Source organism: Nanorana parkeri, unplaced genomic scaffold (assembly GCF_000935625.1).
Source record: "Nanorana parkeri isolate BGI_ZX_2015 unplaced genomic scaffold, ASM93562v1 scaffold810, whole genome shotgun sequence".
Classification (NCBI taxonomy): Eukaryota; Metazoa; Chordata; class Amphibia; order Anura; family Dicroglossidae; genus Nanorana; species Nanorana parkeri.
In genome coordinates this window covers 104,517-119,959 of record NW_017307078.1, presented here as the reverse complement: position 1 = coordinate 119,959, position 15,443 = coordinate 104,517, and the positions used below count along the sequence as shown (strand labels likewise).

Here is a 15,443-nt window from a genome sequence, read left to right as displayed (position 1 = left end):
AAATATGGTGGGAACCCGCCTACTAACACCGCCCTGGTAAACCAAGCTTATGATGAAAAATGCATATGAAGAGGTTACTTTCAGGTGTCAGAACATTCAATGGATTAGGCAACTGAAGTAAATCTGAGTTTTTACTGTTCTGCTTGACCTCATGCCTCTCTGGTGCCATTGACATGAATGACACCGACACACGCCCTCCAGTACCAGAATGCTGCCCGGCTTGATCTATGTGATTCAGTGTGTTCCAGGCTTGAAACGCACTGGAACGCACTGGATTTAGGTGTGACTGGGCCCTTAACCTGAGTGCCGGCAAGTCCCAAGCTTTATGTGAAATATTTAATTTATTTTGTCAAAACAAGGAGGAGGAGCACACAAAACTTAAGGGTGAGGGAACAGAAACCATGATAGGAAGAGCTAGCTTTTGGAATCACATGAAAGATATAACAGAGCATTAGCTAAAGTAGTCAGATTCCACCTATAACTGAAGTATTATTCTAGGGTTTAGCCCCCTTACCACTCCCAAAGAACCCTTTACTTTGTGCCTCCACAGATGAACATGTTTACCCCCAACAGTGATAAATGTTGCTAGGCATACATACCTATATATGCCACTCTGTCAGTCACCATGTACTTGTTGTGATTCACTCTACCAAAGGGGATATGTTTCTGCTCCTCGGATACAGGAACCACAAAAATTTTCTACAAAACAAAAGGATGGAGAATTCAAAGAGTGCCATAAAAAGATTCTTTACAGCTAAATCAACACCTAGCAAAACATCAAAATGCTTTGCATCATCTCAAAATTATTCCAACTTCATAGCATAGCATTTCAACTTTGCATAGCATATACATTATATATATATATTTGCTTTATAAAACAGGATCTTCCTTTATGATAAGTAAAATCGGAGTTTTGTTGTTTTCGCCATCAAAGAAACCTAGAAACATTTGCAGAAAAAAATAAAGGGGAAAAGGAGCGGAGATTTCAGTGCCTCTCTTGTGAATTTTTAATATTAATTTCTCCACAAAGCCTATAGCTACAGAGGAGAATAAAGGCTTGTTTTAATGAGATATTACTACTACTTAGGAATATAAAATACTTTAGTGTGCCTAGTCTGGGCACAGGTTCTCTTTATCCTTTTACTGCCAAAGACATAAGGTATGCGTCAGAACAGAACTGCTCGCAGCTGGCCAGTTCACTGATTCACCTTAAATCCTCTGCATTCCCTTAAACTATGAGCTGAAGTGACCATGAACTTCGGCCTGACAAATTCTGCTGCGGGAGGTGCGTTACAGTGCCATTCATTTCCATGGCACCCCAAATGCTCCTCCCACCCACAATATGATCGCCCACACTGGAACGCACGGTACCACAATCCCGTGCAATCCAGTGCAGCGCGATTGCAAAAAATTGTGCATGCAGTTTTTTTCCCCAAGTAAAGTTTATGTTTGTAACACTGAATTTGTGTATTTATTTTAAATTAAGGATGGTATTTAATTTTTTTATCTGATCAAAAAAATAAAAATCGGCCAACTAATCGATTATGAAATAGAAAGCATACACTATGGTCTATCCTGTAACTTGGATCAGAAGACGGTCAGTGAAGCTAGCGGTATCCGATAATCAAGCACTGCCAATCACCTGCCTTGAGAAAGGAGGACACTCCTCTGAATCATTTACACTTGTACAGGGAAGTCTCCACAGTTGTCTTCCCGATTGCAGGGGTCAGGCGTTGCTTTGGACACTTTGCCTGACGAAGGGGTCCTGTGAGGCTCCAAACGTTGCATCCATATGTCATGCTAACGGAATGTGAAGAGGATAGTCCAAAGCAGAATGGTATGCGGACAACATATCTTCTAAGCGTTTCTAGGCGACGCCTTTCAGAGAAGTGTCCTCCTTTCTCAAGCCAGGCGCTTAGTTATCGGATACCGCTACTCCCCTAGACCGTCTTCTGATCCTAGTTACAGGATAGACCATAGTGCATGCTCGACCTCCCTGGAGCCCTGTACGTGAGGTCCTACTGGAGAAGACTGTAAACACCAACTCCACCAAAGTCTCCCAGTAAGGTGACTGGCACTTTTTCTCCAATAGTATGTACGTGCATTACTTTTGAATTAATTAAAATTATGATTATGATATCACACTTGTGCCCAGTTGTGTGTTCTTTTGCCATGTACTTATATTAGAAGGCTCCCCTAGATTCTGCTGTAATCGCAGCCATACATAAAAGAAGTGAAGAGTGGGGCCGGGCAGTGAAAGGGTTAAATTAAACCTGTGCCCAACAGCAGTCCTGTACAGAGGATAGAATCCTTTTACCTAGAATGTCTTAATTACCCCAAAACTGTTCTGCATAAAATCACATTACATACTTTCTCCTAGCAAAAAACAAAGCCTATCCAGGTGCTTGCTGCGTTATCAGCAGCACCCCCCCTTGATATCAAGTTATCACTCCCTCCTCCCGGCCCACAGCGACATACCACTTCTACGTTGTAATGAGGCTTGCTACTGTTCAGAGCTGCCATCGACTTCAAGAAGGGGAACATGGGTGGTTTCGAATTTGCCCAACAGCTTATCAACAGTCGCACAGTTACATATCTTTCATAAACCGCTTTCCTTAGATGATCATCAATTTCGGGCCAGTACCTGAAATAAGAAGAAAAATCATGCATCCACGTAGAGAAACAAAAGGCAAAAACTACAAACTGGAAATGTAAATCATTGCCTATGCACAAAGTGTGGAGGCCCAAACTTTGCAATGTGACACAGTAGTTCCAACTAGTATAATCATTCTGTGAACTGCAACCAAAAAAACCCCAAAAAACACTGCCACCAAAAACCATTCAGGTTGCCTTAGAAAAAAGTACAATTACATTTTCATTTTTCTTAGTTTTTACACATTCACAAAATCTTTATTTTAGAAATAAACATCCAATATAGGGAGCATTTACATCACGTAATCTGAAAAGCGTGTTGGGACTCCCTAAAGAAAAACAAAACAGCACCGCATGCTTGCCTGTTGGCAACCTGTGTATAACTGACCAAGCAACATGGTCCCGCTTCTAGTAGAGGCACATTCCCTCTCTGACTATGCAGTCTGGGTAATCTTATCCCTTCCCCTATATAGATATACTGTATTTTGCGCTCCATAGCACGCACCTTACCATAAAACCATGGCGGGGGGGGGGGGGGGGGTGGTCGTGGGGGTGGGGGTGGGGGGGGCGGTGGAGGGGAGAGAGGTTTTTTTTGGGGGGGGGTTTGGACAGGATCGCAGCTGCTCCTTTCATACAAGTGATCTAATCAGATCACTTGTATGAAAAAGAGCGGCGGCTCCACACTATACATTTAGATCTGCTTGTCAGGAGCAGGGCTGAATGTACAAAAAAACTACTCGCCCAGCGCCCGAAACTGCATGTCCCAGGCGTTGGGTGATAGGGATTCCACACCCCCTGGGTACACTGTGAGCCCCGCCGCCTCAGCTCTCACACATTCGCCTTTTGGGGGGAAAAAAGGGCGTCTTATGGAGCGAAAAATAGGGTATTTCATAACAAGGGCAGGCTTGCAAATCTGTGAAAAGCTGCTTCTCTGCTAGGAACTTGCCACTTGCAAATGGTAAATAGGAAAAAATCATATGGAATATATTTCGTATTTTAGAAATACCTTTTTAAAACATTTATAGTAACAATCATTTAAAAAAAAATATGTAAAAAACACACATTTCATAGAATTTCAAATCATTCTTGCAGCCAAATTAAAACACTTTGAGAGTCCTTTTGAACAGCACTGCATCCTCTTCCAGTAATTTTGTGCAATAGTCTATTGTCAGTACTACACTTCATGTAATACTTCCGGAAGTCTAAAATGGATGAGACTAAATTTCTCTCTGCAATACCTGCACCAAATAATTTGCACAGAGTGGTCCCATCATGTGTATACATGGAAATCCTCAAATGTGTTTGGGAACTGCTGGTGTGCAGAAATGCAAGCTCAGGATTATGGGTTCCCAGAAGGTCAGTAGACAGGTGATTTTACACAACAGGATTGCTGGTACCCGGGCAATACCGGGATATCAGATTTAGCTGGTTTATACCTTTTAGTAGTTTAAGCTGTGTAGCAATACAAATACCTCGATGTACAGTACTGTACTTTTATGTAGTGTAAACAGTGTAGCATTCCAAATACCGCTATGTACCTTTATGTGGCATAAACTGTGTAGCATAATAAAACATTATGATGACAATATTACCTCCTGGGACTAGAAAACTCCTCTGTGGGTGTATAATCCATAACAGAGATATAGACAAACTTCTTGGCATCATCTATAACACTTATAATAGCATCAATGTCTTCCGTCCTTCCCTTTGCAGACAGCGGTGGAGGGGAGCTCTGGCAGGTCAAGAAAAAGAGATGAGTGAGGTGATTGTACATTAAACTGACAGTCCTTATATGTGTACCTGTATTTTAGATAAACATAATATGCTTGAAATAACCTGGGTAGGAAAAGCAAGCATTGTCCTTGTTTTCACTCATTATGAAAGCTTTTATGGTATGTGGGAATGTTGACGTAGAAGTAAATGTCTAAGAAACACAGGATGCTGCAAGTGTTCATCTTTATGTGCAGATCTGTTTCCCAACTTCACTTGCTTTAGACTTGCTCCGGTCATGGACTTAAAATACCAAAGCCACATGACCAGCTTATCAGCCAGGTAACATTTTTGGAAGTAAATCTGCAATGACAACCCTGTCCCCGTATTTCCCTTGGCACAGGTTTCCTTAAAACCCTGCCTTACACTAAAGTATGTGCTGCCCATTTATATCTAAACCCACTATACACTAATATAACCATTCCTTTTTTATATGGCGGTCCTGATAAGGATTATGTCTTCAAAAAGTCTGGCATCCCCTACAGTTATATTCTGAGATGTAACCACAACATGTCTTTATACCCTGCTGAGGAAATGAGCAAACAGTATGAAAATTCTAACAATCAACTTCTCTTACTTGGTTCCTTTTGGTCTGTTAAATATAACAAAAGGCTTCCAATGGTATATTTGTTAAATACGTGCCCTGACAGAAATGTTTAAACCGGAATAAAGAACCAATGCAGCCACCACATCTAAGCATTGGTAAACTGCAGTGTATTACTGTTTCTAGAGAATAAAAAGTTTATTGAGTTTACAAAGAAAATAGAAGAGGTACAGAAACATACATAGAACTGTACTGTCCTTTCACAAGTACAATGACCCACCCCCCCCCACAAAAAATTATGCATGAGAGGACATTAGATAGATCAGAAAATTCAGGGCCGCCAAACCGTAGATCAGAACTAGGCAAGACTCTGCCTAGACAAGTCTGCTGGTTACAGCCTAATTTGGGGTTTGGCCACTAGTGGGGTTAGTCAGGAGGGTATGAGGAAGGGACATTGTATCCCTTCATGGGACAGGGGGCTAATGCAGAGGAGCAAAAGGGTGAATAAGAAAGAAAAAGAAGAGATAGGCAAGAAGAAAGAGGGAATGTGGAGAAGAGAGTAAGAGAAAAGTGGAACTCCAGGAATTAACAAAATTAACCCGTGCAGATGGGCTACCCCTGCACTGCAAGGGTTGACTGCTCGTTCTGGTGAAGAGGCTGGATTAAAGAAGATACAGTATACTCACCTTTGGTCCTGTCTGGCTGCTAGACTGGTCCATGCAGCCTCTTCTTCCCTGTCCTCCGGCGCTGTAAGGACCGCTGACATCATCACATCTAATGTAGGTCCATTCACCTGCATTAGATGGACTTAAGAGGAACCCTCAAAATTATTTTCAGATCTGAGGTAACCCCTAGTAAAGCCAATTCATTGGGGGCGGTGGGAAAAATGGCACTTACATTGGTTGTCAAATGCTACCTTTACAGACTGCTAAAAAAAAAAAGAACACGGGCATCATGCATGTGGCTATGCCAAGTGGTGTTGGCCCCAGAAATTTGCAGGCACCATTAAGTGGGAGGTCAATCAGCCACAACTGATTCTTCTAGCCACCTCTGGGGAACCCTAGCTGAAAATGGCTAAGGTACACCACCTTTATGTTACACTTAACTTGCATTGCCATAATAAAAAAAAAAATCTGTTTTTGTTTTTTAATTAACATTTCCGTGTGTATTCTGCTTCCTGGGGGCTACTCCTTTTTCAGATGACCCGCCCATGATCATATCTTCAACCACTTTATTGTGCAAAAAAAAAGGACCTTTTTAATGAACCACATGGATTAAAACTCAAGCAAATAGTAAGATCACTTACAGAGAGATAGACAAGAGACTGCGTATTGTTTACAGTCATTTCCATAGGCGTGTCCTTATTGTAAATAGTGGAAAAGTTGTCTGGCCATGGAGAAGGAATGGTGGCATTGGGATTACCCAGAGTCCAGTAGGCATCAAAGATTTTTTCCAAATCTTGAGCAAGACAGCTGCAGTTAAAAACAGTCGATCCCAATTCCTTCACCTGAAACAGATACAGATCATCAAATTCCATCCTCGACGCAACTCAGATAAGATGATCTCTACAGTTGGCTTTATACATTCTACCGATTGGATCTAAAACTTCCCCCATACATCTTAGCTCTTCTTCAGAGATGGGTTAAAGGAAACCTGTCATGAGATATATCCATGTACTGCCACTGCTGACTTCCCTCTGAAAATTCTGATTATCTGGCTGTCTCTGGCTTCGTTACTTGGAGTCACTCACATAGATCAAGCATGCAGCAAGCACAATCTGCATACTTGTTTCCCATCAGTGACACACAAAGTATTGAAGACAGAGGGTCAGCATGACAGTCAGGTATCAGTAACAGCCTGTGTATTTCTATCAGGGATGGTTTTCTTGAAACGCTTTTCTCTTACAAATGGGGACCATTCCACATTTACTGCTCCCAGCTTATTAAAGGAAACCTGTGCTGAGAGAATAGAAAGACTGTCATTTATTGAAGAAAATAGGTCACCAGCACTCCATAAGTTAAAATGAATGAGTCCTTTTAATGGACAATGATGTCACAGAAATCCAACATGAGCCGACGTTTCGGGGCCACACAGGGTCCCTTCTTCAAGGCAAGAGATGTGACCGTCGTCGTCACATCTCTTGCCTTGAAGAAGGGACCCTGTGTGGCCCCGAAACGTCGGCTCATGTTGGATTTCTGTGACATCATTGTCCATTAAAAGGACTCATTCATTTTAACTTATGGAGTGCTGGTGACCTATTTTCTTCAATCTTGTGTTTTGCACGGTGCCATCCGTGAAGTTACTTCGAGCACCATTTATTTGATTGTTGGCCAGGACTGCTGAAAGGTGTGCGGAGGGCACCTCCATCAATTGCAGACTGTCATTTATGACATCTTCTAAAAATACTAGTGTGGCCCTCATGGCGTTCCAGCATGAGATCAACACGTCTCAGTCACTGACCTAAAGAAGTATGCAGATTTGGAGTTCTGTCTTCAGAATGTTTATTCTGGGTAAGCAACTCAAATTACCGAAGCCAGGGACAATTCAGCAATTAGATTTTTTTTTTTTTAAGGTGGTCCGTAAGAGCAGCCCACATGTTCTTCTCGCTATAGATTCTCTTTCATTTCCAAGGGAAAGCCAAGAGCGCAAGCAGTTCTTTTTTAGTCGCCAGTCCTTAACAAAGTCCTGCCCAATTTCCGGCAGGGCTGGGATTTTACACAGCGTTCGGCTCTCCCATGGTAGTTAATGGATGGTAAAAACACAACTCACCCTCATTACTTAAAATGTATTAAAGTAATTATTTGCCAAAACTCTTTTCTATTATGGCCATGGACCCAAAATGACCAGCTGCAACTATTTTATACTGAAAACCCGATAACATTATTCTAATTATGGTGTGGGCAGAATACCAATTAGTTTTCACTAAAATGTTCACCACAGCTATATACAGAGGACAACATAGAAGGTCCACACAAGTTATCAGTATCCACCCTTGTTTGTGAGGGACGCAGCCAAGTAACAGAATGCACTGGTGTGCAGTAAACTACAATAATCAAGTTAAAGCAAATATCGTAGCTCTATTGCTCTGAGCTACTAAAAGCAGCTTTCGGATTGGCTACTGTGAATTACATGAGTGAGTGAAGTGCTCATTGCACTCTGTAAATAATAGAAGCTTTTAATGAGTCTCTGTCACTCATACATACACTGTCACATAGAAAAGAAAAGGAAAATCTGACTACACTTTAGAGTGCCATATAAAAGACATCAGACTTCATTTACCAATCATGCGCTAGAAATAAAATAAATACCGTATATTTTTTACATTTCCCTTGCATATGACTGAGTATTCAAAGTGAACACAGCTTCACCCCCTTCACTAAACATTCACTTTACTAGGTGAACGGCCTCAACTACTTTATAACATCAATCATACTGCTTCTTACTTGTGTTAATGCTCTCCAGTCCATGTTAGCACTGCCAATATACAAGTGCTTGCCATCCACCACCCAGAATTTTGTGTGCAGCACACCATTAGTCAGATGGGGCAGGTCAACAATCCGAACCTCAGCCCCTAGAATAAGAGGACACATAAAAAAGATACAATTAAAAAGGAAGCAGAGAGTAAACTAACACATATGTAAATCATCACTTTTGGTATACAGCCTCATGCTGCAAAGGAACATTATTATTATTATTATTATACAGGATTTATATAACTTCAGGTCCATTTCAGGGTGACCTCAGTGGTTTTTCTGACCCTGGCCTTATATTATTATTATTATACAGGATTTATATAGCGCCAACAGTTTGCCCAGCGCTTTACAATATAAGGAAGACATTACAATTACAATACCATTCAAGACAAGAAGGTAGGGAGGGCCCTGCCCCTGAGGGCCTACAGTCTAAAAGGGACATTAACCTCCTAATATAAGTGATAATGGACCCTGTAAAAAACTGGTTACAAAAATAAATAAATTAAACCTCAGCTCCCAAAATTCAGCAAAAGTTTCCTATTCTCTACGTAGCGGTGAGTTGTGCACTGAAAAAACTTTTCAGGGAGTCAGGTGTTGGGAATAGAAGAGTCAGAATGTCTGTAAGGTTTTCATTGCCATTGGTGTCCTTGTAGGGAGAAATTTACCTTAAAGAAGAACTCCAGGATTTGTTCAAATTAACCCTTGCAGTGGGGCTATCCTCGCACTACAAGTGTTAAGTGCTCTTTTTGGTCTATAGAAAAAGATAAAGAAGTGAGAAATATACTTACCTGATCCTCGGTCCGACCTGGCTGCTAGACTGGTCCTCGCAGTGTCTTTTCTTCCGGGCTCTGGTGGACCGAGGAAGTGTGACATCATCATGTCTAATAGAGCCCATTACACTTGAGGACACAGAGGGACATACCACAGCCGGAGCGGAGGGGAAAGAGAGGTAAGCAGTCTTTATTTCTGCTCTTAGACCAAAACGAGCACTGAACCCTTGCAATGCAGGGCTAGCCCCACTGCAAGGATACATTTTAATAAATCCTGGAGTTATTCTTAAATGGAGACAGTTGGTACCAATACACAAAGAAATACCACAACTGAAAAGGAACACAAAAACAAAACAAAAAAAACAAAAAAAATCACACACACATACAAAACAGAAGATGAGGGGAAATCTATCAAAGCCATGTGCACTGGCAACAAGCAAAAAGGCAGATTCCCCCGCTTGCCTCATGGAGATTTCCTCTTACTTCTTGTTGTCTCGCTGGCACAGGAAGTAAGGGGGAAGCTCCCCAATGGAGATACAGACAGCAATAAAAATGACACAGATGCTAGCTCTTCCCCATTCTTGCTGGTGTTCCACTATAACTGGTCCCTCATTGCAGGAAAAGTAGCCCATGCCTTTACATCAGGCCAGAGTTCTTCCTTAACACCTGCAATATGTAATGTAACCCGGGAGTAAGAAAGTCATATAAGAAAAGATGGGGTCTTACCGCTGTCCCTTAGAGCGTTAATGTCTGCATTTTCCTTGGAGCCAACTGGATTCACTGCTACCCTCAAATGGATACCTCGCTGCTTCAGGTTCAAGAGCTCTTGCAGGATTCTTTCCCCCTGTTAAACAGACGTGCATTGTTTTTGGCAGTGATAAGTAAACAACTGAATTTCCATGTATAGGGCCCCGAGGACAGTGGCCATTCTAGCAATCCTGTACCAGGCCCACAGTCCCTAAATGACAGATGCAGAATGCAGAGCTCCAGTAAACTTAGATGCTAGATGACAGTCAGACCTGCAGCCACAATCTGTCCATTCAAACCATTGTTCCATGAACGTGCATGTTCATTCATAGCAGGGGAGACAAGCGGCGCACCTCCAATTCCAGAACTCTTTAAGAGGACCATTCCAATGTAGACCATTGTCTGTTAAGCTGGTTACACATGGTCATGGTCAAATATGACAGATTACTCCATCCACACAAACGGCTTGGGTGAATGAACCTCCTGCAGTGTACATTGGATTCTGACAGCGGCACCGGCTGATTGGAGGATTTTCCAGCATGTCTCTTTGGCAAAAGTCGATCAAATGATCTACTTCGGTCAAAGGGATAGGGCCACCCACCGAACAAATTTTGGCCGAATTGGCTGAAATTTGCTCCACGGGTACTCAGCTTTACTCTATGAATGTGTATGATAGTGTGTGTGTGTACATTATCCGTAGAGCTACAAAGCATTTTGCTTTGCTGATCCTCTACTCTCATTGCAAGATAGGGTCTCTCTTTGACAGTCAAAAAAAAGCAGAAGAGGCTGTGCAGTCTCTACTTACATGAAACACCCACAATGTCCTGCTAGTCAGCCATTCAATACAAGAAAGATTTTTAGCGTAATCATGATGATGAAACACGTGGAGTGGGTGGAGATACGCTGACATCCCCATGCAATTCTGGAACTTCCTGTGGGACCCTTGCAGGGTTGAATTAGTGATGTGCGTGGTATCAGAGTGCTGTTTAGGCACCTTAGTCTGGGTTTATTTTATACTTGCTTGTTTGATTAATACAGCTTTATGCCAGGAGAGATTTGTATTTCTTCTACACTAACGCCCTACTGAGAGCTATATATTGAAGAGAATGTGAGGAGGCGAACTAGAAAAAATGGTACATGCATGAATCTATAACCGGCCTTTATAGCAGGGCGCACATTTGGAAGGCTTACAACAATACAAAACACAAAAATTCCCCAGCCTCAACCTGCCAGCCAGCCTGCAACCAAACAAGTAGCCCTATCAACAGTATGCGTTAAAATCAGATTTTTTAGTTACATAGTATTTGAGGTTGAATAAAGACATTAGTCCATCAAGTCCAACCTATTAGGATCTCATTCTAGGAGTACCCGTACCCCTGTATATTACGGTCCCTTAAGAAATCGTCCAAAAGTTTCTTAAACAATTCCACATTATTTGCTGAAATCACCGCCTGTGGCAGTGAGTTCCAGACCCTAACTGATCTTACTGTGAAGAACCCCCTTCGCCCCTTGTATTAATGAAGTTGATGTATTAATGAAGTTGATAAATTACATGCTCACACTTGGAGACTCGGATACATAGAGTTAGGACCACACTTTGCAGAGGTGCCTTGGCGCGGCGGTGTGGCTTCTACATATTTTTGGTCAAATGTTTGTGCAACTAAAACCTCTGATTTTAACGCATACTGTTGACAGGGCTACTTGTTTGGCTGCAGGCTGGCTGGCAGGTTGAGGCTGGGGAATTTTTGTGTTTTGTAATGTGGGGAGGCGGCCACTGAAGGAATGTGTTCCAAGACTGACCCATTTACATTTGGAATCTATTTTAAGCCATTAAATTTTAGTAAATACACACTATTTTCACCATTATAATGTGTGGTCCACCTGATTTGGGGAGTTTACCTAATCTGGAAAGAGGGCTCATCATGTGAATACAGTAGTGGAGCACTGATTCTGAAGCATTCTTTCAAGACTTTTTGAGCACATTGGGACGGGGAATTTATAAAAACTGGAGCAGGCAGAATCTGGAGCAGCTGCCCACAGCAACCAATCAGCTTTTCTATTTCATTACCAAACCTTAACTGAACAACCTGAGGTGAGAAGCTGATTGGTTGCCATGGGCAACTGCTCCAGATTCTGCCTGCTCCAGTTTTTATAAGTTCACCCCATTGTGTTTGCATGTTTTAGGATTTAAACTGGGTCATTTGGTAATGCTGACCTGTACCCCTACCATAACATCAAGGTCGGTCCACTTTAACAGCAGATCTTTTCACCTGATCAGCTGAGGGATGATGTGTCCTGGTGTCATTATTGGTCAGCGTCCAGTAAAAAGATGCAATGTCCACACTACTCTTGGCCTCGCTTAGAAGGTTCAACCATGTCTCAAATACTGAGGGGTTGGAGGTGGAATTTTCAGGATACACCAGCCCTTCTGGTATGCTCTCGACAAGAACCATACTAAGGAAGTATAAAGAGAATAAAACACGCATTATCTACATGAAGTCTGCAGGAAATGGTCTTCCCTTCTCCATCCAGCAGAGTGTTAGCTGATTTGTACAAACATGTCCATGTTGTGAACTGCATAGCATTCCATTGCTTCATACAACCTCATTTACATATTAAAAATGGTAATTCCAGCACTTTGCATTGTTAGGAAGACAAAGTAGTAAAACTTGTAACTCCAGTTTCATGTGTTTTTCAATCTTGTCAAAAACAGCAGGCCTACAGAGCTCCACTGCACATAGCAGAGAAAAGCAAGGGTCACCAGCACACCAAAATACTCAACAAGAGCCTTTTATTTGTCACAAGGAAAATGAGATGTGTCCACACGCATGCTACTTCATCACAGCAATGGTGATCTTCATGCTGCATGATAAAGGAGCACACCTAAGGCTCTGACACACTGCATTTTGCTTATTAACAACTAAAGGCTTTTATTGAGCCTTTTGATGTGCTGGTGATTTGATTCTATCTAGCTTGATCTACAATTTTGCCATCCATTTCTATGTTATTACAGCACCCGCCACCTTCAAGTTTTTACGCTGCACCACGTCTCTTGTATATGGTCCAGTACACAAAACCGCGCAGCACTGTACTGTAATTTCACAACATATCTTTTACCACACCTAGTTCCTGGTAAAAAAAAGTAGTCCATCACTTACTTGCAGACGTCATTACACTTCTGCTCCTGGTTAGTCGTGGTCTCGGTCTCCATTGTGGAGCTTGTACAGAGCAGTGGAAGGAGAAGAAGCTGAGCAGCCATCAAACAGAACAGAATTGTGACCATGAAGGTGATGACAATTGCACAGCGGTAATACTGCAAGAGAAGGAAAAATGACTGATGTTATCATCATGATCATCAGCATCAATATCATTATCATTCTATTTAACATAAGGTGGACCAGGGCATAAAAATCCCAGAAGAAAGGAAACTAAAATTTCTACAGCTAACTGCAGGAAGTGCTCTGCTATTTTTCTGGAGGAATTTCAGACAAAAAGTACATTTGTACATTGAAATTGTGCCTAAGGGCAATGCTTAGGCACAATTTACAATTCTATTTTTATTTCCCTATAACAGAGCAAAACTTCACTTTGAGTTCAGCTCCACTATAATTAGGTAGGACTAACTAGCTTCATAAAATCTACTACTGTTCCCAGGGCTGGATTCCCCACAAGGCCAACCAAGGCCCGGCCTCGGGGCAGCAGGGAGTAGAGGGGCAGCAGGGGTGTAGAATTCTTATCTCCCGATGCCTGGGACATGCAGTTCCAGGCGCCAGGTGGGTAGTTGTTTTCTACATTTAGCCCTGCCTTGGGAAAGCAGGGCTAAATGTACAGCAGGGAAGCCACCGCTTGTTTTGTACAAGTGATCTCGGCGATGTCGCCAAGATATCTTCTATGCATCTTCTATGCGTTGGTGGTTAGGGTGGCACATTGAGGAACCTGGTCTTAGGGCAGCAGAGAGAGTAAATCCGGCCCTGACTGTTCCTCCATCCTAAATAGACAAGAAAGAAAATGAATACTACATTATATCCCGCCTTCTGTGCCACTGAACAACACTCCTGTAGTGACATGCAGGTCTGTGGAAGGAACCTGGAGATGGAAACGCCCAAAATTGTTGGTTTTGCTGAAGGCTTCAGCAAATGATTTGTTGTTTGGCTATGTGGGAAGCATATAATGTGAATATTTACTCCGTTTTTTTTAACAAGGAACTCTTTTTCTTTTCAAATTAATTTTCGACAGAATCACCTTTAATCTCCTGTATTCCCATGCACAGCTGAACGGAGATTGGTTAAGAAGGGGACACAGGCCCTACTTCTGTATTTAAGTCAACTTGGTGCACTGGTGATGGTGCACTATTACTACTACTACTACAAAAAAAGAGGCTCAATGTGAATTAGTTCAAACTTTGTTTTCCCAATAGACAAGCTGCAGACTAGATACAGACAATATTTGGCAAATGATAAGGTAACTGTAGATGGGTTTTGTATTTTTGTCTGGTTGTATAGACTTACCCTGCGGGCATTATCCTGCAGTTGGGCCATTTGTAAAGCCACAGAGTTTTGGTCCTCCGGAGAGGAGATCTACAAAAATCAATACATAATCAGAATGATTTAATTCAGAGACCGTCTGATAAAAGATTCTTCTGTCACAGTCAGTTTAGAATTCCAGTATTCATTTAGTTCATACAAGCTTATGCAAAGCAGAGCAAACCGTTGGAAGAAGCAGAAACTTGTGCTTTATGCCCAGTCACTTTAGTGCATCCATGCTCTCATCAGCCAGGTTCTTGTGAGTGCAACGATTACTTTTAAGCCACCTAATAAAGTCTTTAAATGCTACACCGGGTTGGTTGCCTTTCTCTCTTGATCAGGTTTGGAAAAAACATTCACCCATATTACCAGTTCTTTCAGTTTTTAGACAACATCACTCCTGGGTTTCAGCCTAGAAGCCAAAATTCTGCTTGCAAATCACTCTTGGCCTCCCTCTTCCTTGGGTTCCCCACATCTTGCCTACTTACCTAGTATACACAATATACAGCTTTTACTACGCAGAGGGACCAAAACAGCATGATAACCAGCCAACTTAGACTTTGTACCTATCCACTTCAAAATACGTCATAGACATTAGACGGTGGTCAGATGTGCAGGCAGAATCCAACCAACCTGAGCTATGCCCCCCCAATTCTGTTTATTCAATGCAGGGGCGCAGGTTTACTTAAAGTAAAGTTTTTAGAACAGGCTGTATCGTTTTTTAAGACTTGGCTTACCCCATAGTTCTTACCCCATAGTTCTCTTTTAACTGTTCATTTTTGACTAGGGGATGGAATAAAGAAGAAATACTCACCTGATCCTCGATCCCACCTGGCTGCTAGACCATTCCTTGCAGCCTCCTCTCCCCAGGCTCCAGCAATCTAAGGTCCCATGAGTCATCACACCCAATACAGTGTATTAGACGTGAGGATGCTGAGGGGCATAACATAGCTGGAGTGGAGGG

At 42.1% G+C, this 15,443-nt stretch overlaps 1 protein-coding gene across 1 annotated transcript in view; it reads right to left on the bottom strand.

Annotated features, from left to right (window-relative positions):
* PLD3 (phospholipase D family member 3) overlaps positions 1-15,443 on the bottom strand; it is a 35,590-nt gene that overhangs the window by 16,056 nt on the left and 4,091 nt on the right. The window contains exons 2-10 of the mRNA XM_018565064.1: positions 14,465-14,533; positions 13,115-13,269; positions 12,227-12,410; positions 9,936-10,053; positions 8,410-8,537; positions 6,273-6,473; positions 4,245-4,384; positions 2,479-2,644; positions 600-699 (exon numbers count right to left, since the gene is read on the bottom strand). Of these exons, the coding sequence (XP_018420566.1) occupies positions 600-699; positions 2,479-2,644; positions 4,245-4,384; positions 6,273-6,473; positions 8,410-8,537; positions 9,936-10,053; positions 12,227-12,410; positions 13,115-13,269; positions 14,465-14,533 (1,261 nt within the window). The remainder of the gene's footprint in view (positions 1-599; positions 700-2,478; positions 2,645-4,244; positions 4,385-6,272; positions 6,474-8,409; positions 8,538-9,935; positions 10,054-12,226; positions 12,411-13,114; positions 13,270-14,464; positions 14,534-15,443) is intronic.